The sequence below is a fragment of the Egretta garzetta genome, unplaced genomic scaffold (genome assembly GCF_000687185.1).
Source record: "Egretta garzetta isolate BGI_Z169 unplaced genomic scaffold, ASM68718v1 scaffold68, whole genome shotgun sequence".
NCBI classification, from domain to species: domain Eukaryota; kingdom Metazoa; phylum Chordata; class Aves; order Pelecaniformes; family Ardeidae; genus Egretta; species Egretta garzetta.
This window is the reverse complement of record NW_009260774.1, coordinates 4,888,837-4,904,174: the sequence shown is the minus strand read 5'-3', so window position 1 is coordinate 4,904,174 and position 15,338 is coordinate 4,888,837. Positions and strand designations below refer to the sequence as shown.

Here is a 15,338-nt window from a genome sequence, read left to right as displayed (position 1 = left end):
ATTTTTCCCCAGCACCATTTCTTGTGGCGAGAGCAGCTTGGGTGCACTCAGAAACTCATCTTCTGCATGTAGGAGTACCGCTTGTTTTCATGGAAAAGGATGCTCCCTCCCCAATTTGTGTTTGTTCATAGCAATGCACAAATGTTTATAGGAAGCAAACCAGTGCATCATTAGAAACGTTCTTTGTGCGTTGTTTCCTTAAGCTGTAGGCTGGTGGTGCGCTGGAATGTGGGGATATCTTCGTGGCTGTTTCTTTCCTTCATCGGTCTGATTCTTTTGAAAGCATCTTACTCTGCTTGTATTTTCCATACTAGAGGTTTACAGAAAAATGTTTGTATTACAGCTTCAAACATGCACTGAAATGCTAGAAAACCTAAAGAATTTCTGTGGAGTCCTTATATTAAGATCAGATGTGGGAATGTCACATTGAATATCTGCTGTACAAAACTCAGATGATTTTAATGGAAAATAAGAATCTGAAATGGTCTGTGCCTAGCAGCAAAATAAAAAAGCAGGGGGAAGGGAACGGACAGGAAGAATTCTGTAATGGGCCAGAATTACACCTTGGTGGTTACAAGTCCATTTCTCTGCTGTGCTGACACAGAAAGTAATTACTGCATTTATGTCTTTTTCAATGATGTGAAACTAGTTTCTAAAGCACAGTGGAGTATTTGAGAGAAGCCTGCAATGCGAGCAACTCAGTAATCCATCTGATTGAAATGTCCTGTGGGCTGAGGCAGTTGCAGCTGCGGGGCAGTTTACACACCTCAAAACCCATTTGTGTTCCACAGCACTTTGCATGTTTTTAATTTTTCAGTAATAATTAATCTGTGAACTGAAACTTGGCTTTAATTGATTTTTTTTTTTTAATTACTCTGCAAGTTTAGCCTAGAACATAGATAGCAATAAGATTAGCACTCTAACTGCAGTTGATGGAGAAGTGCATAAGCAGAATATCGAATGTCAAGTATTAATATTTTGCATAAGAAGGCTTATTTCATTGTGAGTCAAAACAAATGGATTTCTTTATTAAGACTAGCAGTTATTGAAACAAAAATTAACTTCAGTAAAAAGCAGTGAAATGTTAAAATTCCATAGCTGTTATCACGTTGACTTGTGCTCAGCAGGCATTTCATGGGCATTGTGTAAATTACTGTGCGGGTATGTTTGTATGGGTATGTTTGGAAGGGGAGCGTAACCTTGGTGTTTGGGAAACCACAGAAGGTCCTTGGCAGTTGACTGGTAATCTGCTTTAGGGTAGGAAGGCATTGGCAACCCTCACCAAATGTGCCACAGTGGCTGCAAATGGTCAGGATCAACCTGTCCATGACTCTTCTACCTCATCCATAGCAAGTAATAAAAGCCCGCTGCTTCTGGGGTTCTCACCGCTCAAACTTGTGTTGGCCCCAGCTGGCTCAGGGTGGGCTCCAGGGAAGGGAACTGGAGCGGGAGCAAGCCCTAGTAGCCTTCAAAGCAGGTTGTATGCTCCAAATTAGGTTAACATAAACTGTTGCTAACTGTTCTGTTCCAGAGGTTTGGAAAGAAAGCCTTTAACTTTGGAAGGTGCGAATTATTGGCAGTGGGGGTGGGGGTGTGTTTAATACCTTTTGATGGTATTGATTAGCAGTCTTGTGATCTTGGACCTTCCTGAGAAAAAGGGAAAGGGTGGGAATGGACATCGCTGGCAAATCCACAGTGAAAATGCTTAGCTTAAAATTTTGTGGCTGGAAGTTTCACATCAGATGATGACATTTTATCCAAAACTTCTAAGAGAATAGTTAGTAGCAGGTGATCTTATATCGAAAGAGAAAAGAACATTCTTCTTCAGAGATGTAATTGTGTTCAGTGAAAAATATTTCTGTGGAATGCTGATGGTCTCTGGAAAGCTTATCAGAAGTATGTATCTGAAGAAGGAGTGAATTTGTGAAGAAAGGGGCACTTGTCTCTTAATTGCTACAAAGACTTTTTTTTTTTCTACCTACAATATTGTAATTTGAGCTTTATGTTCCCCTTAAAGAATGTTGTTCCTTGAAAATGCAAAGCTTATTTGAGGTGCTTGAAGATTACTGGTCTCTTCTGTCTCCAGTGAGTTTTCTTCTCCACTTATTAGAGACTGCTCTTCCAAACTCGTGTCAAGCTATCACTTTCCTTTGAATTTGTCTGGGATCTTCATTCTTACATGAACAACTTGGAGGCTGGAAGAACAATCCAGAAGTTTTCTTGTTTTTCTAATACAGTATCATTCTTCATCTGCATGACATTAGTCTTACTTGAGACCTTCTGTGAGCTTTGTAGTTCTTTCTGAACAAGACTGAGTTTGTAAGAGCTGAAGATGACTCCATTTCTTGGTGCAGTAGTGGCTCGTTATTTCTTACTTTGTCACTTCAGAATGGATTGTTAGGGTAATGGGATAAATTAGGATACAGGCTAAAGTTTATGTTACCAAAATTTTTAAGCTTTACAGTTTATAAAAGGTAGAGGATATTAATGTAAAGATCACCTCCTAGAATGTGCCGTGACAGTGTTTTTAAAATGCTGTGTTAAAAATGGACTAGAGAGAACCAAATTAAATATATTTTTTAATTTATTTTATTTGAAATGACCACTCATTGGAAGTGTGTTTGAATGTATAATGATTCAGCTGTAATAATCTTTCAAGTATGCCTTTTCTTAGTGATAGAAGTAGACAGGTCTACCTCAGTTGCATTAAAGCATTGATTAGAAGTAGATTGGTGAAATTGCATTAGGATTCTGCCATGAGTGCTACTGTAGAGAATTTAAATGGCCTTTACTGAGGTTCACTTATGTTCACTTTTGTTATGTTCACTTTTGGGAACATACACCTTCCTAGTTTGTCAGTTTTCTAGGACTTCTATCACCATAGTATTTGCTTTGGAGTAGCCAAAGTTAGTTTTTTATATGCTGGTGTGATTTTCAGTTAGTAAATAACACTGGTTTTCTTTTTAAAAAAATACCACATTCCAGCTTTCCCGTTACATGTTTTCAACTAGTTTGGTGTCCTTTGGATGCAATGATATCAGAGATTGTCAGTATCTAAGCCTCAGAATAGTGATACTGGGATTTGTATATTAGAAACTTCCATTGAAGTAGTTTGACATTCGTCTTTGTTTTCCTGTAGCCCCGTTCTCTGTTTCTCAAGCTGTCGCACATTCACCTAGAAGCTTTTTCTGATACCTTAGAATCCTTGTGCTTTTGTAACTAGGTCTCGCACACCTCTTGTTTTAATGCAGAATGCTGGCAAACAGCTTGTGATGTTCTGGTCAGTTATTTCTGGAGCTTTGTGTCTCTTCAAGTTGGTCTTCTAAACATGAGATTGTGTTTTTTTGGTTTTGTAAATTTGTACATGATAAGCTAATAGATTGATGTAGACATAGATGTAGACTTAGTCCAAAGCTGGTTGAGTCCTCACATTTCTATCCTGGTCTCCATGTGGCTTTGAGCTAGACCAGTGTTACTGATTTTTATTTATTAAAAAAATTATTTGCCTGTCTCTCACCTGTCAGCAGTTAGTGCTTTAGAAACTTAATCCATTTGAATCAAGTATTTCAGTAAATCTAATATGAAACATTTGTGGTGAAGAACCAAAATGTTACGTTAGTGTCAATTGTTAGTAATTAATGACTGTCCAACTAATGTAAAAATTACTAATTTTCAATAGAAAATGTTTAGAGACAAAACAAAAACCAAGGAGAGCAAAATTAAGATGGATGGTTCAGTCTGACCCTTCAGTCTCAGCAGATGTGTCAAAAAGGTCAGCTATTGAGTGAAGAGTACAATTAACTTTCTTCTTTTTTTCTTCCTTTTCTGTGCTTCCTCAAAGTCTCTTATGTAAAGGTAAAATTATTGCTTATGACAAACGGGATTGTAAAGTCATTCAAATGGAAGGGACTTCATGTATAGCCCAAGCCCCTGCTCACAGCTGGATTAACACTGAACTCGGACAACCTTGCCTAGGGCTTTGTCAAGCTGGATCTTGATTTGATTATTTCTTTTTTTTTTTGTATTTAGAAAAAGCAGTTACTTGTCAGACTTTATTCTTGTATTGGAGATACCAATATCCATGAAAAGAAAAAAAATATGTAAACTTTTAATTAAACTTTTCTGAAATGTAAAATTAATCTTTGAAAAAGTACACTGCTGCATGAATTTTATGAAATATGGTAAGCACGTGAAGCAACATACAAAGACTATCTTGTAACTGAAAATCTTTGTTTTTAGAGCCTTGATGAATATGAAGATGACGAAGCAGGGCAGAAGGAGCGAAAGAAGGAGGATGCTATTACCCAGCAGAATACGATACAAAATGAGAATTCCAGTGCAGATACCCCTGGCTCGTACTTACTGCAGGTGAGATCTTAGCACTTGCTTGTTTTGATATTTTACTTGGTTTTTAAACTCATACTGTCTTCTTTGTACTCCTACTTAACAGCAGATTATACTCTATCTAGAAACAAACATGAAATTTGTTACTGAAAACAGAGTATGAGGTTCCATTCCCCAAACTCAACACTACTGAGACCTGTTTTGGATAACAGAATCCCTTGTTTCTGTAGGGGCTTTGAAGGGAAAGGTATTGGTGCCCACCAAACACTCATTTGATAAAAGGAAGAGTATCCTGGAGATTCAAGTGAAAAATAGTTGTAGTTTTAGAAAATCCAATTAATTGGAGGTAACCTTTTCAAATCAGGACCTAATTTCCTAATTTAATTTATTGTCAATTAACAAACTTCTAATTGCTGATTCTGCTATTGAAACAAGCACACGCGCTTAGGGAAAACACTCAACCTCTGTGAAACCTCTTCTCCCCTTTTTCTGTTTTCCATTCACCTCGCCACAGGTTACACTCAGTCCTGCAGCCCTCCCCCCATCAAAACCTTGCCAGTTATGGCCTGTACACCCCTCCTGCGTACTATACTACCTGCGGCACGTGTTCTGTCTTGTTCCTTTTGTGCCCTTAGTCTCTTCAGGCAGTCTTGTTTCTCCTTCTCTTCTGCTACCTAACAGCATGTGCAAACCCAGCTGTACACACTGAGTCCATCCTCTAACAGAGGCAATAGCACATGCATAGGGAGAAGAATACACAGACCAAGCCCACAATGATAGTTTTCAAACCACCAGTGGGGTATCCTGAACCAGAGGGGACATCACTGAGTTTAGTGGGTCTGGATGCACTTTCCTTCTAAAATGGTGCCCAGTCTTTTATATGCTCATGTGTTTAACATTCAGAAGAGCCTATTGCAAAGAGATCTACAGCTTGATTACCTGGAATGTGAAGAACAGTCTCCTTTTGTTAAAGTTGAATTTGTCATTTGCCATCTGTTTCCATGTGATTTCACCAAGGTATCCCAGTAGAAGACATGGGGAACAACTGCTTCCTTTTTGTGTGACTTGAGTGCTGCAAAGAGAGCACAGCCCCTCTCAGCTGTCTCTTCTCTAGTCTGAAGAACACTATTTTATTTACTTGTTCCTCGAACAGGAGATATTCAGTAACATTCTGTACTTTTTCCAGTTTGAACTATATTTGATTTGGGATCAGGAAGCAACTAAAGAGTTTGGTACAGCATGCAATTGTAGAGTGGTTTAATGGAGGGTTTTGTTTTGTTCTCTGTTTCTTTCCTGACAATTCCTGATAGTCTGCCTGTTTGTCTGCAGCTGAGCACTGAGTTCACTTAGTTGTGTGTGTCTACACTAACGTAGCATTTTGGGGTTATCTGAGTGATAATAGCCAGCTCAGAGGCTGATGCATGTGTAAATTTAGAAGCATGTTTACTTTTTTGTCACACTTTATGCTTACGTACACTAAATTTTATCTCCTGTTTCACCTCCCAGCCACTCCCAATAGAGAAGTTGTGCATGTTTCTGCAGTTGACCCTCATCTTTTCTATTCTGAGTAGCATCTGTGGACATCTGCTTCCCTAATATATTGAAAAGCACAGGTCCCAGAACAGCTTCCCATGGAACTCTTTTGGGTACTCCATCCACTGCAAAAGCTGACTATCAAGGCCCACCATTATTTCCTGTCTTTTCACCAGTGATTTATTCATGGAAGGACATTAGGTCTTATAGCAGTGTGGCTTAATTTCTTTAAGAGGCTTTGGGGAATGCCTTTTTGAAACTCGGTAGGCTGCCAACCAACTTTTTCTTCTGGACATTTTTTCACCTAAAAAGCTGTATTAGATTTGTGAAGTATAACTATTTCACAAATGCCCTGGTGACTCTTACGCACTATATCATATTTACTCACTTATTCCCTAACTGCTTTAGACTTAGCACCACTTTATTCAGTATAATTATCAAGCTTACTGGTCTATAGTTCTCTCGTCTACTTAAAGATAGTGATTATGTTAACCACTGGTACTAGGGCAGTTTTAAACGAGAAATCATATGCTATCTTGAATAGTTTAGCTGTTACATTTTTCAGTAACATCAATAGCTCCTTCAAAGCGCAAGGAGTAAATACCTTCTCATTCTGGCAATTAGCTTTTTTTTTTTTCCTTTTCATTTTGTTAATTTGTTTTTAAGTTCTACCAGCACTTTTGTTTGAAACAGACCCTTTGAGTTTTCTATGAAGAAGTACTCTGATGTGAGACCTTTACCATGGAATAGCATGGTAAACACCAACAAAAATATTTCTGCAGAGAAACTGTCTCTGAGCATGCCTCTTAAAACCAGATCTGTTGTCTTTGCAGATTCTTTGGCAGGATTCCTCATTCTGAAATGTTTTTATACTTCTTCCACGTTGTTTGTTAGACTCTTTCTTACTGTTGTTCACTCTTGTTTTCATTTCTTCAACAAATATTCTGAAAGCTGTCACTTTTTTGTTTCTCCTGGTGGTATTATTACATAATGCGTTGGCTATATTCCCATGCCCCTGTTTTTTCATCCATATTTTCTGTTCTTCTTGACCAGCAATCTTGGTTTCTGTTTACCAAGCTGTCTGTATTAATTGTATCCTACACGGTTCCAAGTTTGTCACCTCTGTATTCAAACAGGCACTACTGCTTTGTTGACAGAGCACAGCAGGGGTGTGCTGTCCCTGACGATACAGAAGAGAGTCCCAGTCCTCAGATCTGGCAAAGGCCTGGGATGGCACATGTACAGAACAGATGGAATCTTAGCAATTGTAGCTGCTAAGACTTAAATCAGTTTATTACTGACTCTGTCAACTCTTCTTTTTTTTTTTTTTTTTTTTTTTTTTCTTTTTGTGAGAAGACTTAGAATTTGCCTAATTTGAACAGAATTTGACAGCAGTGTTATTTCAGCTTTGATGACTTTGTTTCCTTTTGTTTCTCCTCTCTGCAACAGTTAAGCCTAATTTTGTTCTTAAAAGTAGAGTTTATTTTAGATCTAAAAATTCATTCAGTTCTACTTGCTGTTGGCCAATATTTATTCTCGTTCCATCTACTAAGCAGAATAAATACATTTCTGTAGTTACAGATGTGTTCGCTGACTTGTCTGTTCCATTATCATTTTATGAAATCTGTAAATATATAATTACTGTGACATTTACATGGGAAACGACAGTTAGTACTGACTTCATGTATGATGGACAAATATGTGCTGAATAATGTTTTGGTTCCAGACCTTAACCTGCTCTTTCAGTTCTATTTTAACATTGTTAGAATTTGCTGTTCTCCTTCTCATGGGCAAAATGTCCAGTTTTTGAAAGCTGGCTGAATTTGAAGTCCTCGATCCAAAGCACAGAGATATGTTTACGAATAGATATAAAAGTATACCAGACCTGAGAGTATTTTCCCTGAAGCAGAATGATTTGGCTGAAATCGGCTTCTCAGTTACATTGTATTGGAAATAGGGTAGTTGATAGGTCTGGCAAGATTATAAACGTTGAAAACCAATTACAATCAGAACTGTTACTTAACTTAAGCAAAAGATAATGTGGAAAGCCACACCTCACCAGATGAATCAACACTTAATCCACTCCCAAACACAAGTGTTACATCTGGCTCAGACTTCCTTGCTTGATTTTCCTCCTATTTTTAATGCTGCAATTCAATGGTTCTCAGCTTGTGAGTCACAGTGCTGTGGACTAATCATTGATGTGTGGGAGGGGTGCAGACTGACAGTGCTAAGTTATATGTAATGAAGCTTAAAACTCTTAAAAATTATATAAACCTAGCTCTTGCTTAGCTGAGATGGTAAAATTAAAAATAGTGCAAAACTATTTGATAGCAATGTCTTTCTTGCAGTTAGACAGAAATGTTACTATGTTCAGGGTAATGAACGTCTTAATTGAAGAAGTTAGGATGTACGTGGTGTAAAGATAACTTGCATCAAAAAACCTACAGGGTTTGGTTGAACGAACTATTAGTTTACTGATGATTTTTTTTTTTTTTTTAAATCTCTTAAAAGACTTGTGGAGTTCCAGAATGGGGAAAAATGCTACTATTGTGCTAATGCCCCAAAACCCCACACCAAAACCCATCTTATGCAAGGCCTTATATTTTGCATCAAAGCATTCACTTTGTGCTGATACCGTGGTCACCTGCCCCCAGGAATTCAGTTGTTTGGGGAATAATTTAGGAGACCAGATGCACAAATAAGTGCCCTTCTTGGGGTGTAATCTTGTGGCAGTAGGGTTAACGTAACTTCTGTGTCATTATAGAAGTGATACTTGAGCATGATAGCATGTTGTGGTGTGTCTATTACTTTGTGGTGTTCTTTGAAAATTGGAGAGCAAATTGGGAAGACTGAGAAGATTAACTGAAAGCCAACATAAAGCCTGGCAGTGGGAGACACATGTGTAGGTCCTCTATCCCTTAAAACCTTTAAATCATGACTGGCTGTTTTTCTGGAAATTATGCCATAATCACATAGAACTGTCATTCTCAATGCCTTGGAAGGCGTTTGAAATCCTTTTCTTCGTGTTTTTTTGGTTCCTTTCTTGCTCGCATTTCATGTCAAATGTTGTAGTGTCTGTGAACGCTAGTTGTTGTGCTATGCACTGTATGAACACACTGCAAAAAAATTCATCAGCTGTGAACAGTTTGACATCTAAGTGTCAGATGTGGGAATAGTTCAGTAAATATCTATTGGCAAAACCACCAAGAAACAACAAGGTATTTGAGATCTTCAAAGTTATTTTTGACATTGGCATGGGGATAGGGTTTACTGTGTTGTAGATGTATGTTTTTCTCCCCACTGGTGACTAACGGGGTCTCACTAGATCAGATGTAGGCATCTAAAATTATATTGGCTGAATCCTTTCCTCTCCCTGGCAGACTTGGAAGCATGTCAGAATGATTTTTGCTAATAAAATAACTTGGAAATAGGGACCAATTAGAGAGGGTGTGAGAAACTAGTTTTTGTGCCTGTGAACATGAAAAGGGGAAGTTCTCAGTCACTTCAGTAATGAGGTTCAACCTTTGTGAAATAAACACTGTGAATCCTACAAGTGAAAGGTAAAAATTTATAAGCATGAGAATGATTTAAGGGCATCCTGCTATAAAAAGGGAATGCTGATCTTTATTTTTGGCACACAGTAGCAAAATTTTTCCAATGTGTTTTTCAATTCCAAGTTAAGAAACTGCAGGTCATAACTACCACTGTTACCTACCTTCTGTGCCTGGAGCGACTGCTGGACATCTCTCTGTGGTCAACTGCTAGAAAGCTGCTTTTGGATTTGTATTGCTGGCATGAACTGGTAGGGAAATTTTGCTTCTCAAGCGTTCTGAAACCTGGGACACCAGTTGGAGACATGACTTGCTTTTTTTTAAGCTACACCAACTGTTTTGCTGTACCTGATTGCATATTATATACTGCTGTGAAGCCCAGGACCTCATTCAAGACGCTTGCACTCTAGTTAGAAACTGCGATCGTCTTGTTCCAACCATTAATTTGTTTTGTGTATGCAATTGCAATGGGCATTTCTTGGAGTCCCTGTATCACTCTTAGGTTGTGCGGCAACAGGAAATTCAAGAAATTCTAAAATGTTGAATCTTACCAAATTATTTCACACAAGATACAACTTTGTAAGATGCATCTGAGGCAGTTAAACATCCACATGAATCACAGTCAACAACACTAGACAGATTTGCTAGACAAAAAATGTCACTTCATTTGTAGCACTGAACCTTATCTTTATACTATATGTTGTATCATATTCTTGAAATGAATTCAAATTATGTGCATTATTAGACAGGCTAAAGCTTGACCCTAGGACTGAATTCCTGTGGAGCTGTTAGTCCAAGACAACAAAAGGAAAAGTTGCTCTAATTTTCAACTCACAACCTTGACTTGCATACACCGTAGTCTTGCCACGTCTTGGATTGCTCTCATTCCTCTACATAGCAGCAATGCAGGTTTTTGTTCTTTGCAAGAGATTAGGTTGTGATAGATGCTTGGATAATCACTCTGTTTAGTGTAGAAATTACCCAGTACCTTTGAAAGAATCCTTCCAGTTGACTGAAGGTGAGGATAGGATTAAACATCTACATAATCAGCATTCACCTAATGGTGTAATTATAAAATCATGCCACAGCAGATTGGGTTCATCGTAGTTAACTTGAATAGTGAATAGGTTAGATGGCTGGTGAATTCATCTAAACTTTATTTATTACCATGACCATTTAGTTATGACTTGTGCATTTAGTTGTAAGTCATCCAAGAGACTATGAAAATCGAAGGAAAACCACATCTGATCTTTTTTTAACCTTTTGTTCTAAAAAAGCTTAGTGTTTCACCAGAACGTTGCAGGCAATTTCTAAAAGGAACTTGGGCCGAAGATATTCCCACAGAAGTGCTCTGGTGCAGTTCTGATTGCTTAAATACCATTCTTTACTTCAGATGTGACGCAACTCATTGAAATTTTCTGAAGCAGTGATGTATGCTGGTGTTACAAAGCTGTAAATGTTTAATAGAGGCACCTTATAAGCTATGCTGAAAGCAGTAAATGAAATTAAATTAGAGAATAAAAGTCTCTGGTGACTTCTTAGCTTTGTGACAAACTGCAAGGGATGCAGGGAACTGAAGTATTATGTGCATCTCTGTTAGGAAACAGCCGAAAATCTGCTTGACACAAGCTTCCTCAGAGTCTTGTACTTGAATCTTATGCCAAGGATACGCTGCCAAGTAAGCTTCTCAACTCGTACTGTAGCTTATACTCGTCTACTTTGCATTTCCTGGCTTTTTATTTTGCACAACAGTATAATGCCACACAGCATCATTTTGCAATTACTTTCGTTATCCAAACTATGTGGTAATGATACTCATACCCATCCATACCTGACCACAACTTTTCAAAGGTGTTTTGCCATCTAGGTTTCATGTAGTTCTTGCATGTGTTCAAGAGTAATAATTCATCTTTTATTAGTCTGTTTTCATGATGTTACTTTGTGTTAATTTCTGTCCATAGAAAAAATTCAGTTTGCATGCCCAAATGTGTTAGGACATGTTTTATTTTTTATGCTGTATTTCTTCAGATGTTAGGCCAAGTATTATTTTACATCAGCTGATTATAATATTGGTATTGTTTAAAAAAGAAAGTAAATAAAATATGATTAAAATACAGAAATAAGTAAATCAGCTGTGTTTGAGAACATGAAGTTGTATGTACTTATGCAAAATCAGATAGTAAGCCTCTGATAGTTGATACTGAAGTTGCCAGGTAATACTGATCTTGGGTTTTCTATTTGCTGATTAACATGATCCATCTCACAGATATGGTATGAAAACATTTGCCAGCATTCACAAAGCACTTGGGCAATAATAGTGAATGCAATAGAAAACTCATGAGGAAATATTATTGCATGTCTAAAAAGGATCCCATAAAAAGGGATTAAAAAGTTTTCAAATTCAATAAATATATTTACATTTAAAGTAGGTCTTACGTACAGTATTTTTAAAGTGAGTGACATCAGTTGCAGGGAATCTGCTGCACTGTACAGCTCATGACATGTGCCAGGTGCTTCAGACGTTTAACTGCCACGCTTGGCAGACCCAGATTATTCCTGTGACCTGTATAGGAAAACGGGAACACAGGAATTCTGTCTTTCCATGATCACGTTTGATCAGGCCAGCACTCAAGTAGTTTCTAGCAATACGGGCATGTGTTCGGTGCAGTTCCAGTATGGAAGTAGCAGTAAATGAAGCTTGGTGGCCACTTTGTGAAAAACAGGTAAATGCAAAATGCTGAACACTACACACTGAGTATTCTTTTTCATGTTCCACGGAAGAGATCTTGTGGAAAAATACATCGTATGGTGATGTCGGGAAAGGCAGTACCACGATGCACGTAGTTGTAAGAATTTGAATGAAAGTTGCATAAGTCAACAACGTCCTGACCTGTTCTGAGCTGGTTGACTTTGCAGTCCTGATTTTCTTTAAATGCTTTTTGTCTGTATTATTGGAGACTTGGAAAAAGCCCACCCCGTGCAGTAATTTTTTTTAATTAATCCACAAGTTAAATTCTGAGTTTAGGAGTAATAATATTGCATGGTGGTCTTGCCTGGTATAACTGGAGGCTTTAAAGAATGAGTTGTTTTGCAAAAATGAGATTGCTAGTTTGCAGCAGAAGTGTGTGTGTGTGTGTGTGTGTGTGTGTGTATGTGTGTTTTAATAGAAACTGAATTTTGAAAGAGCGGAGCCTGGATTTCTCAGCTAGATGGGCTATGTAATAGACATTGTTGTAGCAGCATAGGTTTCTCTGCCAAAATCATCCTCCTCCATTCTTATATGAGCGAATTTAGTATGTGTGTGCCTATGCGTAGTGCTGCTGATCCAGGCGTGTTCAGTGGGCTTTACGTTCCCAAAGTATCTGCATGTGCTCAGCAAATCTGATTCAGCTGTATTGCGTGCGCTACCTAATACTGCTGCTTTCGGAAAGTGCTTACAAGCGAAGTCGCGGTCCCCTTTGCCCCTAAGAAATCAGGAAGCTGAGAACCAGCGGTTACTGATGTGAGACCAAAGGGAAAGCGGGTGGCTGCAAACTGGCCATAAACCAGGTAAAGTGGTCCTGGCCAGCAACATGTAGCCATGAGGCTGGAGGTTGGGCATCCCTAGTTTGAGTCATCTGACTTCCGCTCTTGTAGCTAAATACTAATAGGTGGTTATCACCATTTGTCTTCATAACAGCTGATCAAAAAGAGAAATCTTTGCATTTGTTTGTGGATGGCATCCTTTGTGTTCAGTGCCTGATGATTGTCAGCATAAATTTGATTACCTTTGAATGGCAAACTTTGTTTTCCTCAGAAAGAAATACAAAATTATGAACATTTTTAACATCTGTGTTCAGTAAAGTTTAATTTAGTGGGTAAGTGGTTTAAGCTTAAAATTTTGCTTCAGGAATGCATTTCACTCCCAGTAAATAAAGTTAAACGTACCCATGAAGTCTCTTATAATTGAATACTTTGTTTCGTATGCCTGTGCACATGTACAACTCTTCATCGCAGGACCTGCATGAAAACTAAACCTGACTCAAGCTTGGATCTGTGCAGGCAAGGCGGTGTGGAGGCTTCACTCCTGCTTTAGATTCACGACTGTGCCTGGGGACTGCAGGGGTTGCCCAGCCTGCTCTGCGCATACTTTTTAAATCCTTGTGCCAACCAAGTGGGAAGCAAAGTGTGTACATTATGATTTCTTTCTTGTAGTGTCTCAAGTTCCATTGTGATCCTTCCATTAAGATTTTTTTTCTTTGTTTACTTCTGTTCTCTTTTCTTCTTATCTACAAATGTTGTAGTCAGCCTGTATGAGCAGGCTTCATTTTGTCATTGCACTGTTGGTTTCTTTCACAGCTGAGCTCCAGAATTGCGTAAGCTGGTGCATTAGCTGGTGTTGCACTGGTTTGGAGCTTTTATACAGCCAGAAGGAGTAGGAAGCAGTTTCTCAAGTTCCCAGCTAATGCTTTGAGCAGTCAGCAGGGGCCTCGTGAAGGAATTCATTTTCTTTCCCACATGCTTTTCTGTTTTGGACTAGCATCACTTTCTAACTTGGCTAACTAAATGCTGGTTTGAAAAGATTGTTTTATCTCTGAAGCAGTCAATATGGAAATTCTGTTCAGCTGTCAAAATTGTTCATGTCTAAGCGGGTATCTCCTCCCAGTCTTCTCTTAAAACTTCTTGGGGGGCGGGAAATATGATCCTGTGGAGTATAGTGATGCACTGCTGTTCTATTCTGGAGGCAGAATTTTGGTTAATACTGTTTTCATGACAGGAGCAAGTCTGGAAGCTAGATAATGAATTTGTAAGTACTTGAGGTGTGTGCATAGAGGAGGGAGACACTGGTCTGCAAGAACCTGCATGGACCAAGGAGATCCCTGCTGAATGCGTTTGTGCAAGATGGAGAAGGGAGAAAACTTACTCGCTGTTGCAGAAAGACGAACAAAAACTGACACAGCTCTACAGAAATGTACATAGCAATAGCTGTCAGACATTTTTATAATGTAGATCATACGTTTGTGTTATTCTAAGTTATTCTATTGTACTAAGTTAGAGAACAACCTAGTGGTAGTTACTCAGGTGTGCTTTTGTGTTTAGAAGTGGCATATTTCAGTTCCATAGTGGTGTGAGGATGGAGGAGGAGCCTGCTTCTCTATGTCCTTGTAGTCTAGTGTAATTCATGTGATGGCTCAGGAGGGAGAATGAATCTGGAATTCAGAGCTGTTTGGTGGAGGCAGTCTGACTAAATTTATGCTGCTAAAAAGAGTAAGACCTGGGTGTGAGCTCACTCAGGGTGCACCTGCTGGTAGAGCCTATAGCTTAATTATTAGCAAGGTTTTCTGGCATGGTTTTAGGTTCATGCCACCTAGTGCTCTCCTATATCATACCTGGGGACTGTTTGAGGAATAACGTTCTAGGAACCAGTCTTTGTATGTCGTATGTACATCACAGCACCAGGTTTGGCTGCCTGTGTAGTGCTGCGAGGATGTTACTAGCCTTTGCTAGTGCAGGAACAGCTGCTTGCCCTTAACCAACATGCCGGGGTGTGCAACACAGACCTAGGTTTCATGCTACGAAAACACCACTTTGGGCTGTAGTTCAGCCCTTGCATTGTTTTAGATGCTGTTAACTGGCGGGGGGAGCCTACAGATTATTAGGGACACCACATGAGACATGGAGAAGACCCACAGTCAAGTGCTTTGGAGTATGGATGTGGCAAATCTGTCACTTGGCCTTGGAGCCATAGAGTAGTCTCTGGCTTGTCTGCCTCTGTTCACTCTTGTTAGTAGAAGCTGTCAGGCCCATTCTGCTGGTACACTTACCAACAAGGACCTGTCCTTTCTTTCCTTGGAACCAGCACCTAGTAGAGGTGGGCAGGATGGCTCATTGTTTTAAACTGGTTCCACTGAAGAAGCTGGGTTTATC

General features: G+C 38.9%; 1 protein-coding gene across 1 annotated transcript in view; it reads left to right on the top strand.

The window, feature by feature from the left end:
• PAWR (pro-apoptotic WT1 regulator) overlaps positions 1-15,338 on the top strand; it is a 103,341-nt gene that overhangs the window by 61,963 nt on the left and 26,040 nt on the right. The window contains exon 3 of the mRNA XM_035901680.1: positions 4,240-4,368. Within this exon, the coding sequence (XP_035757573.1) occupies positions 4,240-4,368 (129 nt within the window). The remainder of the gene's footprint in view (positions 1-4,239; positions 4,369-15,338) is intronic.